This window comes from Neopsephotus bourkii, unplaced genomic scaffold (genome assembly GCF_033783945.1).
Source record: "Neopsephotus bourkii isolate Nb327-2 ecotype Australia unplaced genomic scaffold, CSIRO-AGI_Nbou_v1 NB_1131, whole genome shotgun sequence".
NCBI classification, from domain to species: domain Eukaryota; kingdom Metazoa; phylum Chordata; class Aves; order Psittaciformes; family Psittacidae; genus Neopsephotus; species Neopsephotus bourkii.
The window spans coordinates 39,017-56,351 of record NW_026901617.1 but is presented as its reverse complement, the minus strand read 5'-3'; the positions used below and the strand labels follow the sequence as shown (position 1 = coordinate 56,351).

General features: G+C 41.8%; 1 protein-coding gene across 3 annotated transcripts in view; it reads right to left on the bottom strand.

Moving 5' to 3' along the window:
- The window catches only part of ZCCHC7 (zinc finger CCHC-type containing 7), a 117,763-nt gene extending 100,930 nt beyond the window's left edge, over positions 1-16,833 (bottom strand). Inside the window, exons 1-4 of one of the 3 annotated variants that reach the window (XM_061362591.1) lie at positions 16,672-16,833; positions 15,526-15,639; positions 12,642-12,743; positions 11,493-12,200 (exon numbers count right to left, since the gene is read on the bottom strand). In XM_061362591.1, coding sequence (XP_061218575.1) covers positions 11,493-12,183 — 691 coding nt within the window. In that variant the 5' untranslated portion in view covers positions 12,184-12,200; positions 12,642-12,743; positions 15,526-15,639; positions 16,672-16,833. Of the gene's footprint in view, positions 1-11,492; positions 12,201-12,641; positions 12,798-15,519; positions 15,640-16,671 lie in introns of those variants that run through there. The other 2 variants (XM_061362593.1, XM_061362592.1) reach the window with 2 other exon arrangements.
- Positions 16,834-17,335: the final 502 nt, after the last annotated feature.

Genomic DNA, 17,335 nt, shown 5'->3' with positions numbered 1-17,335 from the left:
AGAGCATGTCTCTGGGAACAGTTCTGTTTCATGCTGAGTCCATCACACAGACTTCAGCCATCCCAGCAGCAGGTGAAGGCTAGAAACACTGCTGCCTCTCTCGTATTTTGGAATGTCAGAAATCCCTATTCAAAGCTGTCCACTTCCTTTTCTTTGTGACATTGTGCCAGAAATCCTGAGCACAGTGCAAGTGGAAAAGCTGAATCCTCACATACGCATCTGTAAACAGACATATAAACAATTACATGTGCATATGCTGACATGGTGTGCATATGCACATCCTTACACGTGTTTACAAGCAGTCCTGAATAGGGAGGGAGCCCCTCACATCACAGATTGGCAGCTGGACGCCCCCACAGCTCCTGGGGGAGGGGGAAGTCCCCAGACCTATGCAGCTAAAGTTTTAAACCTACAAGGTGCAGTTACCGGCTCAGTGCTTACCTTCCAAGCAGCGTCTAGACTGGGAAGTGCGTACAACATGAACGAAATCCCTATCACCACAGAGGTTTTGCTGCCTCCGCTTAGAAGGGCAGAGAAAACTGTGGTGTTTCACCATGCATAGAGAGTTTTAAAAGGAGACTGAAGAAAGCATCTGGCAGCTTCCCCCATTCCCCCTTCCCCCCCCTTTGGTTGTTGAGGTTTTAAAGGAGTTGATGGAGGAAGACTTTTCCGCTATTGAGGGTGCCTGGCTCAGACCTTGCTGCTTCTGGCACTTTAGGACTCAGGAAGGACAAGCACACCACAACAGCCTGTGCCAATACGATGCAACAACAAAGTACAGATAAATCAACTCACTTTGAGTAAAGAATTGCTTTGTGAATGTCACCAAAATCTTCTAGATCCTATAGGCTTCCTCAGTGTGAGTACATTCTCCTCACCTACACTTCAGAAGTAGCCAAATGAAAGAAAACCAACCACCATGTATTGCCCCTGACACTGAGACATAAAGGAACCCACAGAATTAGTATCAAACTGGTGACAAAACATGTCTTGGCAGCCAGTTCTGTGCATATGGTTTTCTGCAGTGGGTGATGCTTCGTAGTGTAAGCTGTGCATCACTACATCCACCAGAAGTCTGGCTGAGTAGATATAGTTTTTTATTTTCTGATTTTCTCTCTAAAAGTGTCATTATCTCCCAAGACATACTCAAGATACTTGGCACTGTCACATACAATGTAAAGTCAATGACATTAGCAAGAGTATTAGAGGGAAAGCAGACAAACATCACCACCACCACCATCACAGGAAGCGAGTAGAGGCTGAACCTGCCAGGTGGGAATCCCTTCCTGGTGCTAAAAACTTTCACATAAAAAGAAACAGTTTAAATCTGAGTTCCGTAACTGCAAAAACTGCCACGTTAATGGGAAATGTCACCATTCACCGGAAGCCCTCAGTGGAGGTGTTGCGGGATGCACTGTTCTGACAACCTCCTGAGAGGTCCTTGGTCCTTGCCTCTCTGACCTTCCAAGGTCTTCACTGGCTTCAATGGACTTCACTGGCTCACCGGCACCACTCCAGCACAGAAAGCTTCCTGGGAGAGCCTGGGCATTGTAAGCATCCAGTAACCAGACAGGTTCTGTTGACAAAACCCTCCCTGATCCAGTGTTTCTCCGGACGTTTGAGAGTTGTTTTGATTTCCACATGGAAATTGGAAACTCTCTCATCACTAGGAGGGAACAACATAGCTGATAAATGAAGTGAAAGCAAGGGCAGGATTCAGTCAGCCTAGGACATGTGGACAGTAGCTGAAGGACCAGTGAACAGCTCCAGGTCCACAATGACACCACGAGCTTCTTGCCTGCGTATGCCACAATTCTCACCTGGCAAGCCTCTGAAGGAGGGTCACTACATGTGAAATAAAATCTCAAAAGGCACACAATACTTTGATAAGGAAGAGCCCTGGAAATATCAATTATATACACTAGCAGAGTACAAAGGCAACTGTTATAATCATCCCAGGACTCATTAGCTCGTGTTACAGATACTGTGTGTGTACATCTGCATGTGCACAGACACTACAAAGTCCAAGGATCTATTTTTGTATCTCCTCCAGATTAGAAAATTACCACTGAAGACCAGCTGTCACAAGATTAATGGTCACTGTGGTGGTATCACACTATCCATTTTCCATGCTTTTCAGCGAGAAACCTACACATTACCTAATGTGCTGCATGTGTCCCCATTCTGACAACACAGCAGTTCAACCCACTTGCAGCTCAAACCTTCAGAGCAAATCCCATCCATACCAGAAGGAAACAGAGTGAGCTCTCTACAGTGGAACAGACCAAATTTGTCATTTTTTCGTGAGAAGGATAGCACATACGTACCCTACATTGCTCTGAATGTCAATTTTGCCCACAGCTTTGAAGCAGAAACACACTACTGCTAGGTGGTCCTATGAACAGGAAGGCACACAATACAGCATTAACAAGCCATTTTATTCCTCCTATAAGTCCTCCTCTAGGTTTTAGTTCTAAAATCCACTAATAAAAACTTTTTCCTCTGTGCTTATTCATGCACGTATCTGCATGATTTATGTTCCTTTGTAGCCAAATCCAAACTTTACTTTGTCCCTTTTTAAACCCTTAAGTCATTTGTTTCCAGGATATTTTCTGTTGCTTTTTTTTAATTACTTAAAAATCTTGAGCTCCTCCTTCAGAAGAGTTAAATTAGTTTCCCACCAGTGTTCAAAAATTCCAACTGCAATATGAGGTTTTCCCCACCTATAGGAAACCCAAAGAAATAGGGACAAGGAAGAAAGATCAAACTGGTGACAGAAGTGGAGGAGAAAAAAAAAATCCCCTTATAACAATCAACAGAATGGCAAAAAAAAAAAAAAAAGTGAAAAAGTCACCCAGAATATATGACCATGTAAGCATGGGCACTCTTGCAGAAAACCTAGTCAGCAATCCAATGCCATAGGAAATTTAAATTAGAGCTAAGGTACACAATAGCAGAGAAATCTGTGCAGATAAAGGACCTGCTCAGGTTGCAGGTATACTTACTCTAGATCTCTTCAGATTTACAAAGGAACTTTACTAGTTTTATTAATTTTTTTCTTAAATAATTAAGAGATTCAAGAGTATCCACACTACATGGTAAAGAAGATTAAGCTTTTTTCTTTAATGAAAATATCCATATGCATATGCTGTATCTTCCAAATGGTAGGTGGACTTTCACTGCTTATTACCACCCCAGGGTGCATTCTGCTATAGTAACTCGTGCACAAAACGCTCCTGCTACATTTAAGGAACGTTAAGGCCCTAGCAGACACAAGCAAGAACCCCCTGAACTGCAGTAAAAGCCCAAGTGTTTAGCCAGGGCAGTACTGAGGACCACATGCTGATAAAGGGTTTCAGCAAACACAAACTTTGCGCTTAGTGACATCAACCTCCACTTTATGTGCAGCCGGTCTGACCAGGCACCACTCTGCTGGTTCATCCTTCTGAGTGGGCACAAGCAAGCAACCCCTAGCCCCACGTGCCCGACACTGCTCGAGAGGAGGGATGGGACCAGGAGACATGGGCAGGGCCTCAGCATGGGTATAGGCACAGCCTGGGCAGGAGCACTGAGGACCATGGGCTTGCACCCTCTTCCAGAAGCCCCCTAGTCTCTGGGCTTTGGAGCAGATGACAGACAGCACGGTTCCATGTGCGTGGCTTACCAGCCTGCATGAACACAATTCCCAGTACTGACTATTTCCAAACACACATTAATTTTGCACCAAGACATCTTTTCCGCCAGCCAACCCCTCCAGCTGCTCAGCACCTCACGCTCTGCCTCCCCAAAGAGATGCCGTGCTCCAGGTAGCACAGTAGCTTTGCTGGGGACAAGGAGACCCCTCAAAAGGGGACGCAGAGCCACCAATGGTGTGACATGGCTGCAGCAGCAATGTGAAGCGTCCCAGTGGCCTCCCCGCCTCAAGAAGAGGCAGATGCAAGAGGAGAAACTGCCATCTGTATGCGGCAGCGTGCAGATATGAACAGCCAAAACATAAAATCTGGCTTGGGGGGGGGCGGTGTTTGTTGCACAGAAATTCCTGCATGAACTACGCTAATAAGTCTTGCTGCTTTAAGAAATGCACCGTATACCATTAGGTATTAATAATAAAAAATATTTTAATTGCTGAACTGATTTTCACCAATAAGTTTGGTTTTGTTTTTTTTTTTACTTTTAAAACAGCTTTTGCTGAAATTGAATTCAGCAATTCCACAACCTAGGCATCCAAAAAGTATGTGGAAGTATGGCTCTTTAAATAGCTCTTCTGTGGTCTAACACAATGAAAAATGTCTTTTAAACATTTTCATAGACAAACTAACTTGGTGCTACAAATATCAAGATTCTAGCACAAAAACATACGATCTTGTCCAAAGGCTGTGTTCAAAACTAGCTGTCAACGGAAAAAATAAAGAAGAAAAGTGTGACTATTTTTTTGTCATTTTAGAAATAATGCTCTTCACTGTTTAAAAATACACAAAGGGATTTCAGTAACACAGAACACAGAAAAAGAAATACAGATGCAGTCAGATTTTTTTAAGTTTCTGTGGTACCAGACATAGATAAGAAAAGGGTAAGTCACACATTTAGAATAAGCCATTTAAAACACTGATACTTAACAAAGGGTATTTCCTTTTTGAGCATGGCTGACACAGATAAAACAATAAGCTGAATTTATCAGACTACTATTTCCATTTTGACTCTATAAGCTATAGTTACTGCTGCTGAAGAGAAAACTCCTTTCTACACTGTTTTTTTAGGGAAAAGGCAAAACCAAAATGCTTTCAATTTTTTTTTTTTCATTTTAGACATTTTTTTAAACGGTTTCATTCACTAAATACTTGAATTATTTTCTTCAGTTCTTTTTCATTTGCAGGTGTATTTTTGTTATGGTTTCTTTGACTAAATGAGAAACTTATTACTAAAGCTATAAGTTAGTATATAAAAAGACCTCTAAACTTGGAAAACAAGATGGAAAGCGGTGCCAAAATGGAAAGTTGAAAAAACTGCTTTGGAAATACTAGCTTGCACTTTGTTTATGTCCACTGTTTCTTTTTGTACAGGGCAGTTTTGCAAGACACTAAGAGCAGAATCATAGAATGAAAGAATGGTTTGGGTTGGAAAGGACCTTAAAATCATATAGTTTCAACCTCCTTGCCATGGGCCTAAAATTCTGTGCTTCAAGTCAAATGATTTATCCCTCGATGCTGGCTTCCTTACATTACTACTGTCCACACAGGAGATTAAAAATACTTGTATTTTACCAGCTTCAGTAAGTCAGTCTGATAGGAAACACAACAATTACTTCATCTGTTCAGATAGCTAGAAGATCATGTGATAAACATTTAAAAATACCTCCCAAGACCCCTAAAGCCCCAGCTGAGCTTTGCACTTTCTGCTCACAGTCTACTGCTCTTCGTCTGCATGCGGTCACCACCACAGGCAAACTACACCAAGAACGGCTTCTATGCAGTTAAAAAGAAATTCTGACATCAGAGCACAGTGTCATCCTTGGTACAGAGCTTCTCTGTGCCCCAGGCTGGAGTGAACACCCACTGAACAGGCACTGCACCTGAGCAGAAGCTAAGTTGGTCCCTGGTTTGGGGGCTGCTGCTGCGGAGGGCAGGACCCCTGGGACACCCACACTGCAGCTGTGCCCAGCAGCACACATGGGAACTGTTCAAACAGTCGCATGTCTGAACATGTCATGAAAACACAGCCAGAGCTGTGAAGGAGGCCATGGCAGGGCTTCTGATGAAGCTCACAGTCTCTGGAGCAAGCACCACGAAGGGCGTCTGCACACAACACTTTACTAGGGCGAGCCAATACCCAGTGACAGTTACTTTTAAGGGCAACTTCTGCCAGAAATAATGACTCTAGTGATGCTCTTGGAAAAGCCTCACTTTTTTGTTAGTAAGGTAAAAGTCAGAGCAGAGATGAAAACCACCATCCTCTCTCTGGGGCCCCAGCAGAGTACATATGTGCTGTTTCACAGAAACTTTGGATTCAAAACTGAACATACACACCACACTCCACAAACCTTTCAAACCAAGAGTGCGACCACCTTACCCTGTTCTCTCTGAGGGAAGTACTAGGTGGGCACAGGATGGAACAGGAAGATGAACTGGTTTTTGTACCCTTAGGGGCGAGGCTTTGAAAGCTGTCTTTCCAAAAGTCACGAGATAAGAAAAAAACAGATACTAGGATTGCAGCTATATGTGGGCGAGCAAATATGTTAAAATGAAGCTTTTAATGAAGAAATGGATGAAAGACTTTCAATGACAAGAGATTAACATTCTCATCATATATACTCTTACTGGAAAGCGGAGAAGAGTGGAGGGAGGAGAGGAGAATCCTCCTTGAAGGATCTGGAAATGCTCCGACACTAAAAATGAATTAACTACATTTAGTACACAGTACAGTTTGTAGTGATTCTCTTTACATACCTTCTGTACTCTAAATGTTTAAAAAATCAGGTAAATCATACCAAAGACCCAGATCTGTTAAATTACCCATTTCTGAAACACAATGTGAAGCAGGTAGGAAGGAACCTTTTTGCAAAATAACAAGCAGCAGCAACAGCATACACTTTTCCAGATGCCATGTAAGGAAACCCACCGATGGCCAGGTGGGGCAAGTAACACACACAGGGATATAGTCACCATTTTTCAGATTAGCCACCCCATCTGTAGGTCAAGTGCCTGCTTCACTTCCAAGCCATGCAGTCTCACACAGAAAAACAAAGTCAGAATAAGGAGGGACACAGTCACTACAGACACACAAAGTGCTTTCCCTGATATCCCGCTATATGAAACAAGAAAGCCAGTACCCATTTTCATACCCCAATTAATGAAAGGCTGCTAACCAGCTCTATGTGCTGAGCAACTGGTAGAAATCTGATGAAAAGTTGCATTTTATAGAAATATGGGCACAAGTATTATGTTGCTTAATGTGGTGTTACAGAAGCAGAAATAAGAAGTGCAAGGCATCCAAAGCCACTTGAAAAGAGGGCAGAAAAGGGAAGAAAGGTTTTCAGCTGTGTACTGAACAGCAGGGTTTGTGGACCAGGCATAACTTTCAAAATGCTAACTGGAAGCAGAAGGGTACAGGTGATTCTTGGTTTACCATCAGGAACCAGAGCTCATTTCCCAAGGCAAAAGGACATCTCTTCCTGTCACATATGGTGGTGACTGAAGCTTTCTGGCTGTATGGGGAGAGGATTCTCTGAGCATTGGAGGCACTAAGAAAGCATTATTTGTTTATACAGAATATAAAAAATTATAAGTCTGCTAGAGAAGAGCAGGACAGGCAAGTAAGATGCAGAAGAGTTAACAGAATAAGGGGATACACTTAATTCCTTTCCTTGAGGAGTTATTTCTGACTCCAGTGGAAACTCAGCATCTCTATTTCAGGGCCTCAGACATAAGAACTCAGTGAAGACTCGTCCAAAGACTGACACAAACAGCTACTCTTAACATCAGAGAACTGTTCAGATTTCAGTTCCCTTTTTAATGTGTAGCAAACTGGACACTAAGCACACCACGACACTGTCAGGGGAGGTCTATCCCACTTACATAGTCACTGGCAGTTCTAGGGGAGAAAAGGCTTCACCAGTCACTACGCTTTATGTCCAGCCTTACTGATACTACAAGCCCTAAAACAGCAATTTACATATTGTGCAGTCACCTAACTACTCGATCTCATTCTTCAGAAATCCTGAAAACAGAACTGTGTTTGTCTCAAAATATTTTAAATGCATTAGCAGAGAATATCTTTGGGAGGATAATTTGCTAACACAGATATTTTTAAAGTGCATTTTTTCCTTCAGATTTAATAGGTTTATGTTTCAGCAAAGGAGTCCTTTATAGTCTCTTTAGAACTGGAGATACAATGCTGCATGAGCTTAGTGAACAAATTATGGTTACATTGAAAAGATTTATGGTGTTCATTCTCTAAAACTATTCTGCTGCTGTTTCAGCTTTTCATTACATACACACACATGTACAACGCCAATTCATTTTAAGCCTGAGCTTCGCATCCCTATCACCATACGTATGAGAAACAGAGCAGCCAAAACAAACTTTTGCATGCCAGAGTCACCGAGTAACATTTGCTGGAATTTGGACTGTGACAGAGCCCCAGGAGTTTGGCCAAAACCCAGCCCTGCAGTGCCCTCAGGTGATGCCTGTGCCAGAGCCAGCACCAGGGCATAAGGCTTCTGCTCTGCCCACTGCATACAGACCAAATGGATCGTCATCAGCTTGCTCACAGCCAGAGAAAATGCACCAAGGTGAGGTTTTCTGCTATGTCTTATATACATAGAAAGGCAAAAGCTAAAGTGAAGAGGAAGATGTGCGTGCACAACAGCACTTGCTGCTTGTGCCTGATGCATGTTCCATACATCCCACATTACCAGGTACAAGCCTGCTGCTGGCAAAAACAGATGTGAGGCGAAATGCAAGAAAGGGTTTTGAAAAAGTTCTGATGTAGCTTGAGAATAAAAATCAGGGTAAGACAAGAACAATTATATTTACTAGCCTCTTATGCGGCTGTCTGACTTCCCATTCCAGCATCTCAAAAAATATCTACATTGCCTACATATAATTAAACAACTTCAATTCTGAAAGAGTGGGACAAGTTTATACAGCACAGGAAAATTCTGCGTTACTTGCTTTGAATGTGGCTTGCTTATTGTCAGCATCTACGAATATATATATATGAATAAGAAACATTAATACACTTGTTACAAAACCATACTGTAAGTTAGCACAATTCATTTTTAAAAGCCTCTCTTGATTAGCACTATCACACCTTCATAGAATATCATGAAGAATGAAGAAATGAATTTTCATTTTCATGTTACACCTAGTAAGCATAATTACTCTGATAAATTAATTACAGAATGTTTCCCAAAATGTGTATATGTAATTTTGAAATACGCTTAAAGTCTTAAGCAGTGTTTCTTCTGAGGGTTTTGGGGTAAACTTCAGCAGTACCATCAGCAATGTTGCTACATAAATTCAAGGAGATACACAGAGTAAACTGAACAAAAGGAACCTAGATCCAAGATATTTGCCTGCCCAGCAGTTATAAGAAAAATAAGCACTACCCAGAAAACATATTAACTGTGCTATGTGGTCACCACACAGCACCAAACATTTGCTCCCCAAGAAGCATAGTAATTTAAGAAAGACAAGCTAATTAGCTCTAGATAGGCTTCAAAGAAAAGGGCAGGATATGAAAATACAAAAAAGAAAGATAAAGAAATTTAGCTACTTCAAGTTAATTCTTAGAAACTGCATTTAAAAAGATCTATACAAAGCAGAAAATCACATTAATTCCTAATATAATGTGGCTGTCTGGGGCTTTGACATGGCAACTGAATGCTCTGCCACTTTTCTGGCATGGCACTGGGAATAGGGAAAGCATTTCCTAGATCTCTGAAGCTTTGGCAAGCACACTGGTATCATTAATCAATATGCAAAGTGGATAGCTGTGCAAAACCAAACAAGAACAACCCTAAGAAAAAATTATTGCACATTTACAGGCGAGAAGCAGGCATTTTACCGGAAAAGAAGGCAAAGACAATTTCTCAGCTTGCCCCTCTCAGACAGCTTCGTAGCAGCATATGAACAGTAGCACTGTTTAAACAGCCACCGACACAAAAAACTTCACTAGGGTCAGCCTGCAGGTCCACGCTGCAGAACTCTCCATTTCCCTGAAACCAAAACCACCTCATTTACGTGCTCACCAAGTAAAGCTGTCATATGAAAAATTATGTAATTGAAAAATTCAATTAAAATTTTTACTAAAAATAAAACCAAACAATAAAAGTCTTGCCAAGGTCCCCAGTGATGTAGCTAACCAGGCTAGCCCTGCTACCATAGCAGCCAATCTTCCAGTAACTTTTTCTCTCAGACTGGCAGGGGACGCTGTTTCTGGAAATGACCTTTGTGCTTCAGGGAGACCACTGGGCAAGAAGAATGCATGACTGATCTTCTAACAACATTTTTAGTTGGTGGTGACAAGGTATGTGTTACCTAGTGTGTTTACTACAAATACGCATCTAAAATCTCATCTGAAAACTGTCTTGCTAACAACCACATTTACTTTCTGCACCATAAAGTGGAAGATCAATTTACAGAATACAAAAAGGTTACATGTTAAATCTTAGCAGCTGAGAATCTCTCTGAGAATCCATACAAGAAGTTACAATCAATTTTAGGTCAACAACCCAAACTGCCAGACCCCGAATGAGCAGTTGCAGAGCCTGCTTCAGAAGAGGGAACCAGCTCAGAAGGTCTCCCCTCTGTTCTTGCCCTCTGTCCTGGGTTCAGCTGCAAGTTATTTTTCTCCTTCCTAGTAGCTGATGAAGTGCTGTGTTTTAGCTTCAGTCCAAGGACAGTGCCGGTATCACATGGATGTTTTAGTTTTGCTCAGTAACACTTACCCTGATCAAGGCCTTTTCAGTCTCACGCTCTGCCAGTGAGGAGGGGCACAAGATGCCGGGAGGAAGCAGAGACAGGACACCTCACCCAAACTAGCCAAAGGGGTATTCCATACACATCATGCCCAGTATATAAACTGGGGGGTTACCCAGAAGGGACTGATTGCTGCTCTGGTCAGGCTGGGTACTGATTTGTGGGTGCTGAGCAATTGCATTGGGCCTCACTTGTGTTTATTGTTTTTTTTCCCTTTCCTTTTTAGTTTTATATTCTCTTCCCTTGTTTTTTCCCTTATAATTATTATTAGTAATAGTAGTAGTTTTGTATTATACTTTAGTTACTGAACTGCTCTTACGTCAACCCATGGGGTTTACATTCTTTCAGTTCTCCTCTGCATCCCACCCGGAGGGGGACAGGAAAACAAAAGGGGGGGTGAGTGAATGGCTGGGACAAGCAAGGATGTCTGCACCGAAGTGAGGCAGAACAGGCAGGGGGCAGAAATCTTCTCACACAGAAAGAGGAATGAGACTGCTTCCTGGATTATGAGCACTGATTACTTTCCTACCCTGCAGCACTTTTCAGCAAACTTTTTATTGTTACACGCTTCCTAATCTTCCACACTTCTGATCTTCCTTATGTCTTTAGTCCTCAGACTGTTTGGAAGTTTTTTTCTGCTTACTTTGTTTACAGTAAGAAACTATTGTGTTCCCTCTTTATTTCACTCCCTCTTCCCCCTGCTCCCCTTACCTTCTTATACGCTTTTAGAAATACAAAATATATGGGAAAGTTGGAATGTTGACAAGAGTCACTCTGATATTACTTCTAAATTTCTACCAGCAAAAATGATGTCTTTCTGTATGTGATATGACTGAAATAATGGTATTGAAGTGGTATAAATAAATGGCTATTTCTTTCATCATAGTTCCATACACATCATTACACACTTCCATTTGCTTTCTGTTTATCTTTCTTTTCAGAGATTGACATTAGTACTGTCGCAGACAAATCCTCATGCATACAGAAAAACAAGTGATTAAATAAAGTACTAACCTTCACTGACAGGACTTGCACAGTCTTCAAGGTTCAACAATATATTTTCATCTCTGTCATCTGCACCTGCTCCCAGAAGCATCCAGCTCTCGACATTATCACTTTCAGATGCCAAACTCTCCTCCTCTGAGCTATCATCTATTACCAGCACTTCTGGGATGGCATGAGCTCCAGCAGAACTGACTGGGTTATGCTTCCCACTAGTGCTTTTCATTTGCCTTGAAATGTCTGTGCCTGAACCAGCAGGATACAGGCTATTACATCCAGCAGCTTTGGCATGATACGGCGTGGAAGATCTTGGATGCATATGTATTTTGCCTTCAGCTACAAAACTTCTTGACTTCGCTGCTTTGCTTTTGTAAACACTGTCTTCCTCTGATGTATCAGACAAGACAATGATCTCAGAGTCATCTGAAACTTGAATACAAGGCACAGACTCAGTGATGTTCTGGTTTGCATGCTGTTTCTCAGTTAGAACTGAACTATGACCAGTAACTCCTGAAACTCCTGAAACTTCAGCTTCCTCATCCATTTCCATCGTGCCAGTTTCCTCAAGATTCTGGGAATAGTGGATCTGGCTGTAGAGATGAAATTCCACCTCACTGTCAATGCCATCACTGGATGACTCCTCGTGATAAAGTTCATCTTCATACATTTTAATGGCTTCAGCATCTTCATATCCGACAAACATTCTGGAAAGTGAATAGTCTGTATCCACAAAAATCACAAAGATTATATCAGAATGGTCACAAATGTATGCCCAAAACCATATTTCAAATGATACCTTTCTGAAATTGCTATAGTTAGTCATAGAGTTCTGCATACAGAACATAAAACTGAGCAGATTTAACAGCTACAACAATCAATGCTCAAATTCATAATAGCGAAAGCTACTTAAGGGTGCATCTGCTTTAATCTTAGCTATTGCTTTAAACACAACAACTTTGTCTTCTGAAAGTTGCCCTTAATATGCTCTCAGCTTCCAGAGTTCCTCTCCTTCCTGTGTTCAAAACGAGGGTACCTGCATGGATTGGGAGCCAAATGAGTGTCTGAACCAGAATTTTGATTGTTCCACCAACTACTATTAATTCTGGGTACTCCACAACTCCATAACTTACTTAATTTATAAGTAAGGTCTTATACACATACCTGAAAGAAAGCGAAGGAACAGTCAGCAGTATTTGACAGAAGCAACTTGGAGCCTATCTACACCTGGGCTGTGGATTCACAGGTGTACTTCAGGATTTATTCCTATGATGGGAAGTGCTAGGGCTATGATACAGAAACACCCAGACACACTCTACATAAGCTCAGGTCTGAATATAGCATAAAGAAAAAAAAAAAAAAGAAAAAAGGATAGTAAAGATAGTATGGAAATCTGCAGCCTTCATACAAACTACCATGTCACACTGTCCCATCATGACTTAAGAACTGAGTTACAATGCCATGAAAATGCAATTACAATCCTTTTAGAACTGGGGAAAGTATACCTGCAAACAGTGTTTGCCCAGCACAGCATTAGCTATGACATCTCTGTGCTGCTACCAGTTAAACAATAATTATCTAGAACCTTTAAAGGCCCTGGTGCATCTAGGACTAAAGCCCCAGTTCCCCTGCTCAGGTATGCAGCAAGACCACTTTTTAAACACATCCACTTTAACAGCTGGCTGATGGGACAAAGTTGACCCTCACCAAGTTTGCAGATGAAGAAAAACTGCGAGGAGCAGCTGATGCACGAGACAGTTGTGCTGCCATTCAGAGGTTCCTCAGAAGGCTGGAGAGGTGAGCAGAGAGGGTCCTCATGGAAGCCAACAAAGGTAAATGTAAAGTCGTACAAACTGCTGCCAGGAGAGCAGGTTTGTAAAAAAAAGACCTGGAGATGGGTCGAGTTGACCAGAAGCCAGTACATTTCTTGGGCAAAAAGCATCCTGGGCCCTTGAAGAACACTGCAAGCAGGGTGAGGAAGGTTATCTTTCTGCCCTAGTCAGCGCTCGTGAGATCACATCTGAAGGGCTGTGTACAGCTCTGGGCTCTCCAGTGCTAGAAAAGATGGACATACTGGAGTGTGGCAAGGGACTACTAAAACCATCAAGAGACTGGACAATCAGTCATACGAGGCCATGCTGAGCCTGCTGGGACTGTTCAACTGTTCATCCTCAAGAAAGGAGGCTCAGGAGTATCTTACCAATGTATATAAATACCTGGGGAGGGGGGGTAAATAAGACAGAGCCAGGACCTTCTAAGCAGTGTCCAGCAACACGATGAAAGGCAACAAACAAACAAAAAAAGGCAATTCTATTTACACATAAGAAAAACCCTTTTAACTCTGCTGCACAAGAAGGCTGTGGAGCCTCTGCCCTTGAAGATGTTCAAAACTCAGCTGGATATGGCCTTCAACACTCAGGTCTAGGTCACCTTGCTTTGAGTCAAGGGGGTTGGATGAGAGAACTGCTAGAGGTACCTCAGCTATCCTGTGACCCCAACCAAATGGCGAATGTCTCTAGAGTTCACTACCTAGCAAGAAAGGTGATCCAGGGACATCCTGAAGTTACTTTGTCTAATTCACAGAATACCTTGTTTCATTTACATAATCACATCATGCGTGGAGGAGACAAAAAGGAGTATTTTCTCTGCAAAGCCTATCTTTATTTCTGTATTACAGCTACTCCTAGGGAAGCCAACAAGCTTTTTTAGAAAGGAAAACTATCAGATGGAAGTTCAGTTTTTTAGTTGTGGAAGTAAGTTCCATGGTATTGTTTAAATTCACATACTGATACACAAGTACAGGGATCCAGATTCAGGACCTTTGTATAGAAGTAATTTGTGTGATGATGGTATTTAAAGAACCCAGAAGCTGTTACTGACAGCTTTCTGCACACACCGTGCAAAAGTCCTTCCCTGGTCTTGACAGATTTTACGTCATTTGTATTTCTGTTATACCAGAAGTCAAACTAAAGAGGAAAACACTTCTCCCAAGGAAATAAACAAAGCAAAACCACATAAAACATGAACATGCAAGCAGGAAAATACAATGCTTACAGACCATCCATATGCTGTACTCTTTTCTCTTTAGGCTTCCAGTAGGCCAGCATACGTCATTCAATCTCACCTGCCAGCTAAAGAAGTCACTCTGGTAATCAGTGGTTTGAGACCACATCTAAAGACCCTCAGAACCCTACTCATCCACTCACATGCTTAGCTCTGCTATCTCCTAATACACTCAAACTGGTTTCTAACCTACAAATACAGTCCTAAAAGTGGAGGTTACAGAATCTGTTTTAAAAGCTCTCCTATCCACAGAGCAACTGTAACCTGGAAACTTTCGCACCTGCCAACATAGAATTCAGCAATAACATGGGGATAAAGTGGATATATCTTTATTTGCCAGGCTGTTTTCCAGAGTTTTTATTTGTTCTTAGATAAATATAATATCTATTATGCTAAATAAAATATGAAAGAATGAGGTCAGAACTTTATGCTAATAGACACAACAAACCTATTTTATACAAGTTCTTAGGTTTAGACAGTGTAGATAGGAGGAAAAGGTAAACACCAATCAGATGAATGATTGTAGATAGTTTAAAAAAACACACGACAGAAAAGCATCTGACAGACCAAAGCACCCATATTTAAAAATTTCTCTCAACTTTAGGTGGGATTACTCATTCTAAAGGTCTTGGCCTATTCCCACCCATGGGGTGAGAATAAAAGGAGAGATGGCTCCAATCAAACACATTTACAAAGGAAAAAGAGAGAAAAGAGACCTTTAGTAATGGAGGAATTTAAAGAATCCCCCTGAAGCATTCTGCAGTTCCAGTGATACTCAAAAAGCCAAGGTTATTTAAGCACTCCTTCCTTACCATTCCGTCACTCACTGGATAGTTACACAAAGTAGGTACATGACAATGGCTGAAAACAGGCAGCTAAACAAGACTGCAGGATCAGGAGTGTCAAAGAGCTCCGGAGGAGCTGACTCACAGACACTTCACAGCAAAGACAAGAGTAAGAGGAGGCAGCATGGCACTACACTCACTTTGATCTATCCTCTCCAGAAGCTCAGGTCAAACAATGGATCCTCCTCTCAGGTACCATGTATATCTGGAATGACGAAGGGCTCCTCCTCTTGCTCAGTAGGTATGGCAGGCCACTGGAAACAGGAATAATCAAACCATCAGCATCACAACGCAGTCTGTTGAGAGAGTTCCGCTATTCACCAACCTCAGATCTGGCCAACAGCTATTCCCTACCTCTTCATCACAGAGTGAGAAACACCTTTTTCAGGTGGCATCAAAGCAGAGAAAAACACTGCCTCTAGGAAAGGAAGAAGAGCTTGACAGACAAAGTTTTGCTGTTTTCAGACTGTCAAACTGAGACAGTCCCTTACTGTATTCCTGCTGATACTCAGAGAGAGAAAGATGTATGTGACTGTCAGTCTTCAGCAATTTAATTTCCTTTCACCAGTGAAAGGCTTAGACTACGGGCAATTGCCATCTTTGCTAACAGCCAGACTATAGCAAAGACATCCCTTGTATCTGAGTGTTAAAACCACATTAAGAATAATAGTCCTGCACAGACTAGCCAATCTGGCAAGTAATACAGGCTGCTGGGAGCGTAACAAACTGATGCATCATAGTTTGGAATTGGCCTGCCTTACTTCAAACAAGCCCCAGAATTTCCAATCCTAGGTGATGGGAGACCCACATCCCTTCATCAAGAGAAATCTCATTCCTATCTGAACCCAGAGCACAACTTTCCTCAAATGTACCTGACTATCTCTCTGGTAGGCCATAAGTAAGAACAGTTTAGATAAAATGCTACTGTTGTTAAAACAAAATCTAAAAAACACAGCTACGTGAGTTTCTTTTAACCATTTCTGAACAAAACACCATATGGCTACAGGTGGAAATAGCAGGAAATGATTTTCCAGATCATATACAAAGACTGCTTGCCAGCACTTCTCATCTAGTCCCTTAAAAGAACAATATCCCACACTTGGATAAAGTAACCAAAGTTGGCAAAAGCACAAGGCAATCAGAAGGGAGGTGTGGATGGCAACTTGCAGGCAGGGAGAAAAGCACATGGACAAGTTAATCAGTACAGCAATTTACAAGTTGCATGTGGGCAGCTACATCCTCAACCAAAACCTCAGTGCAGTTTGGGACACTCAGATGTAATCTACATGCAGAAGGGCCTTGGCATAAGAGGCAGGGAGATGCTCAGGCCAGTCTTTCCCATGCCATTCCTGCTTCACAAACTTGTTTCTCCCTTCTCACTCCTCTTTGCTGCTGCTTAACTTCTCTGCTTCTGCTGATATTATTTTTCAACTCTTAAGATCTGTCAGAGCTTAAAAGAAAAACTCTCAAAGGATGAGTAGCAAAAAAAGATTACTTTTTCATCCTTTGCGAATATGACTTTTCAGACAAGAGTACTATTCCCATCACAAGTCATCAGTGAATTCCAAATATTTCTCATTTTTCTTCCTCTCTGCTTGATCTTTGCAGTAATGTAAAATCTAACACTTCATGACATAGGGTACATAGAAAATACAGTAACAAATATATTCTCTGCTGTCTTAGGAAGTAAAAAGACAAACAGAACCCTACCATCAGACTTTGTAACAGACAGGAACAACAGTAAAATGGAAAAGAAAGCCTTTTTAAAGGAATTGCCATCAGCTTCCTAAACCCACATGCATCTACCAGAGCAGAGGTTCACACACCAGAACAGCAGGACAGACTTGAGAGCGGTGTGCAGACTAGACCTTTTCTCTTTAACTGCCCAGTGCTTCAGACTGTTAGAATACTGCGCAGGTTCAACCAACATGAAATTGATAAAGAACTTTA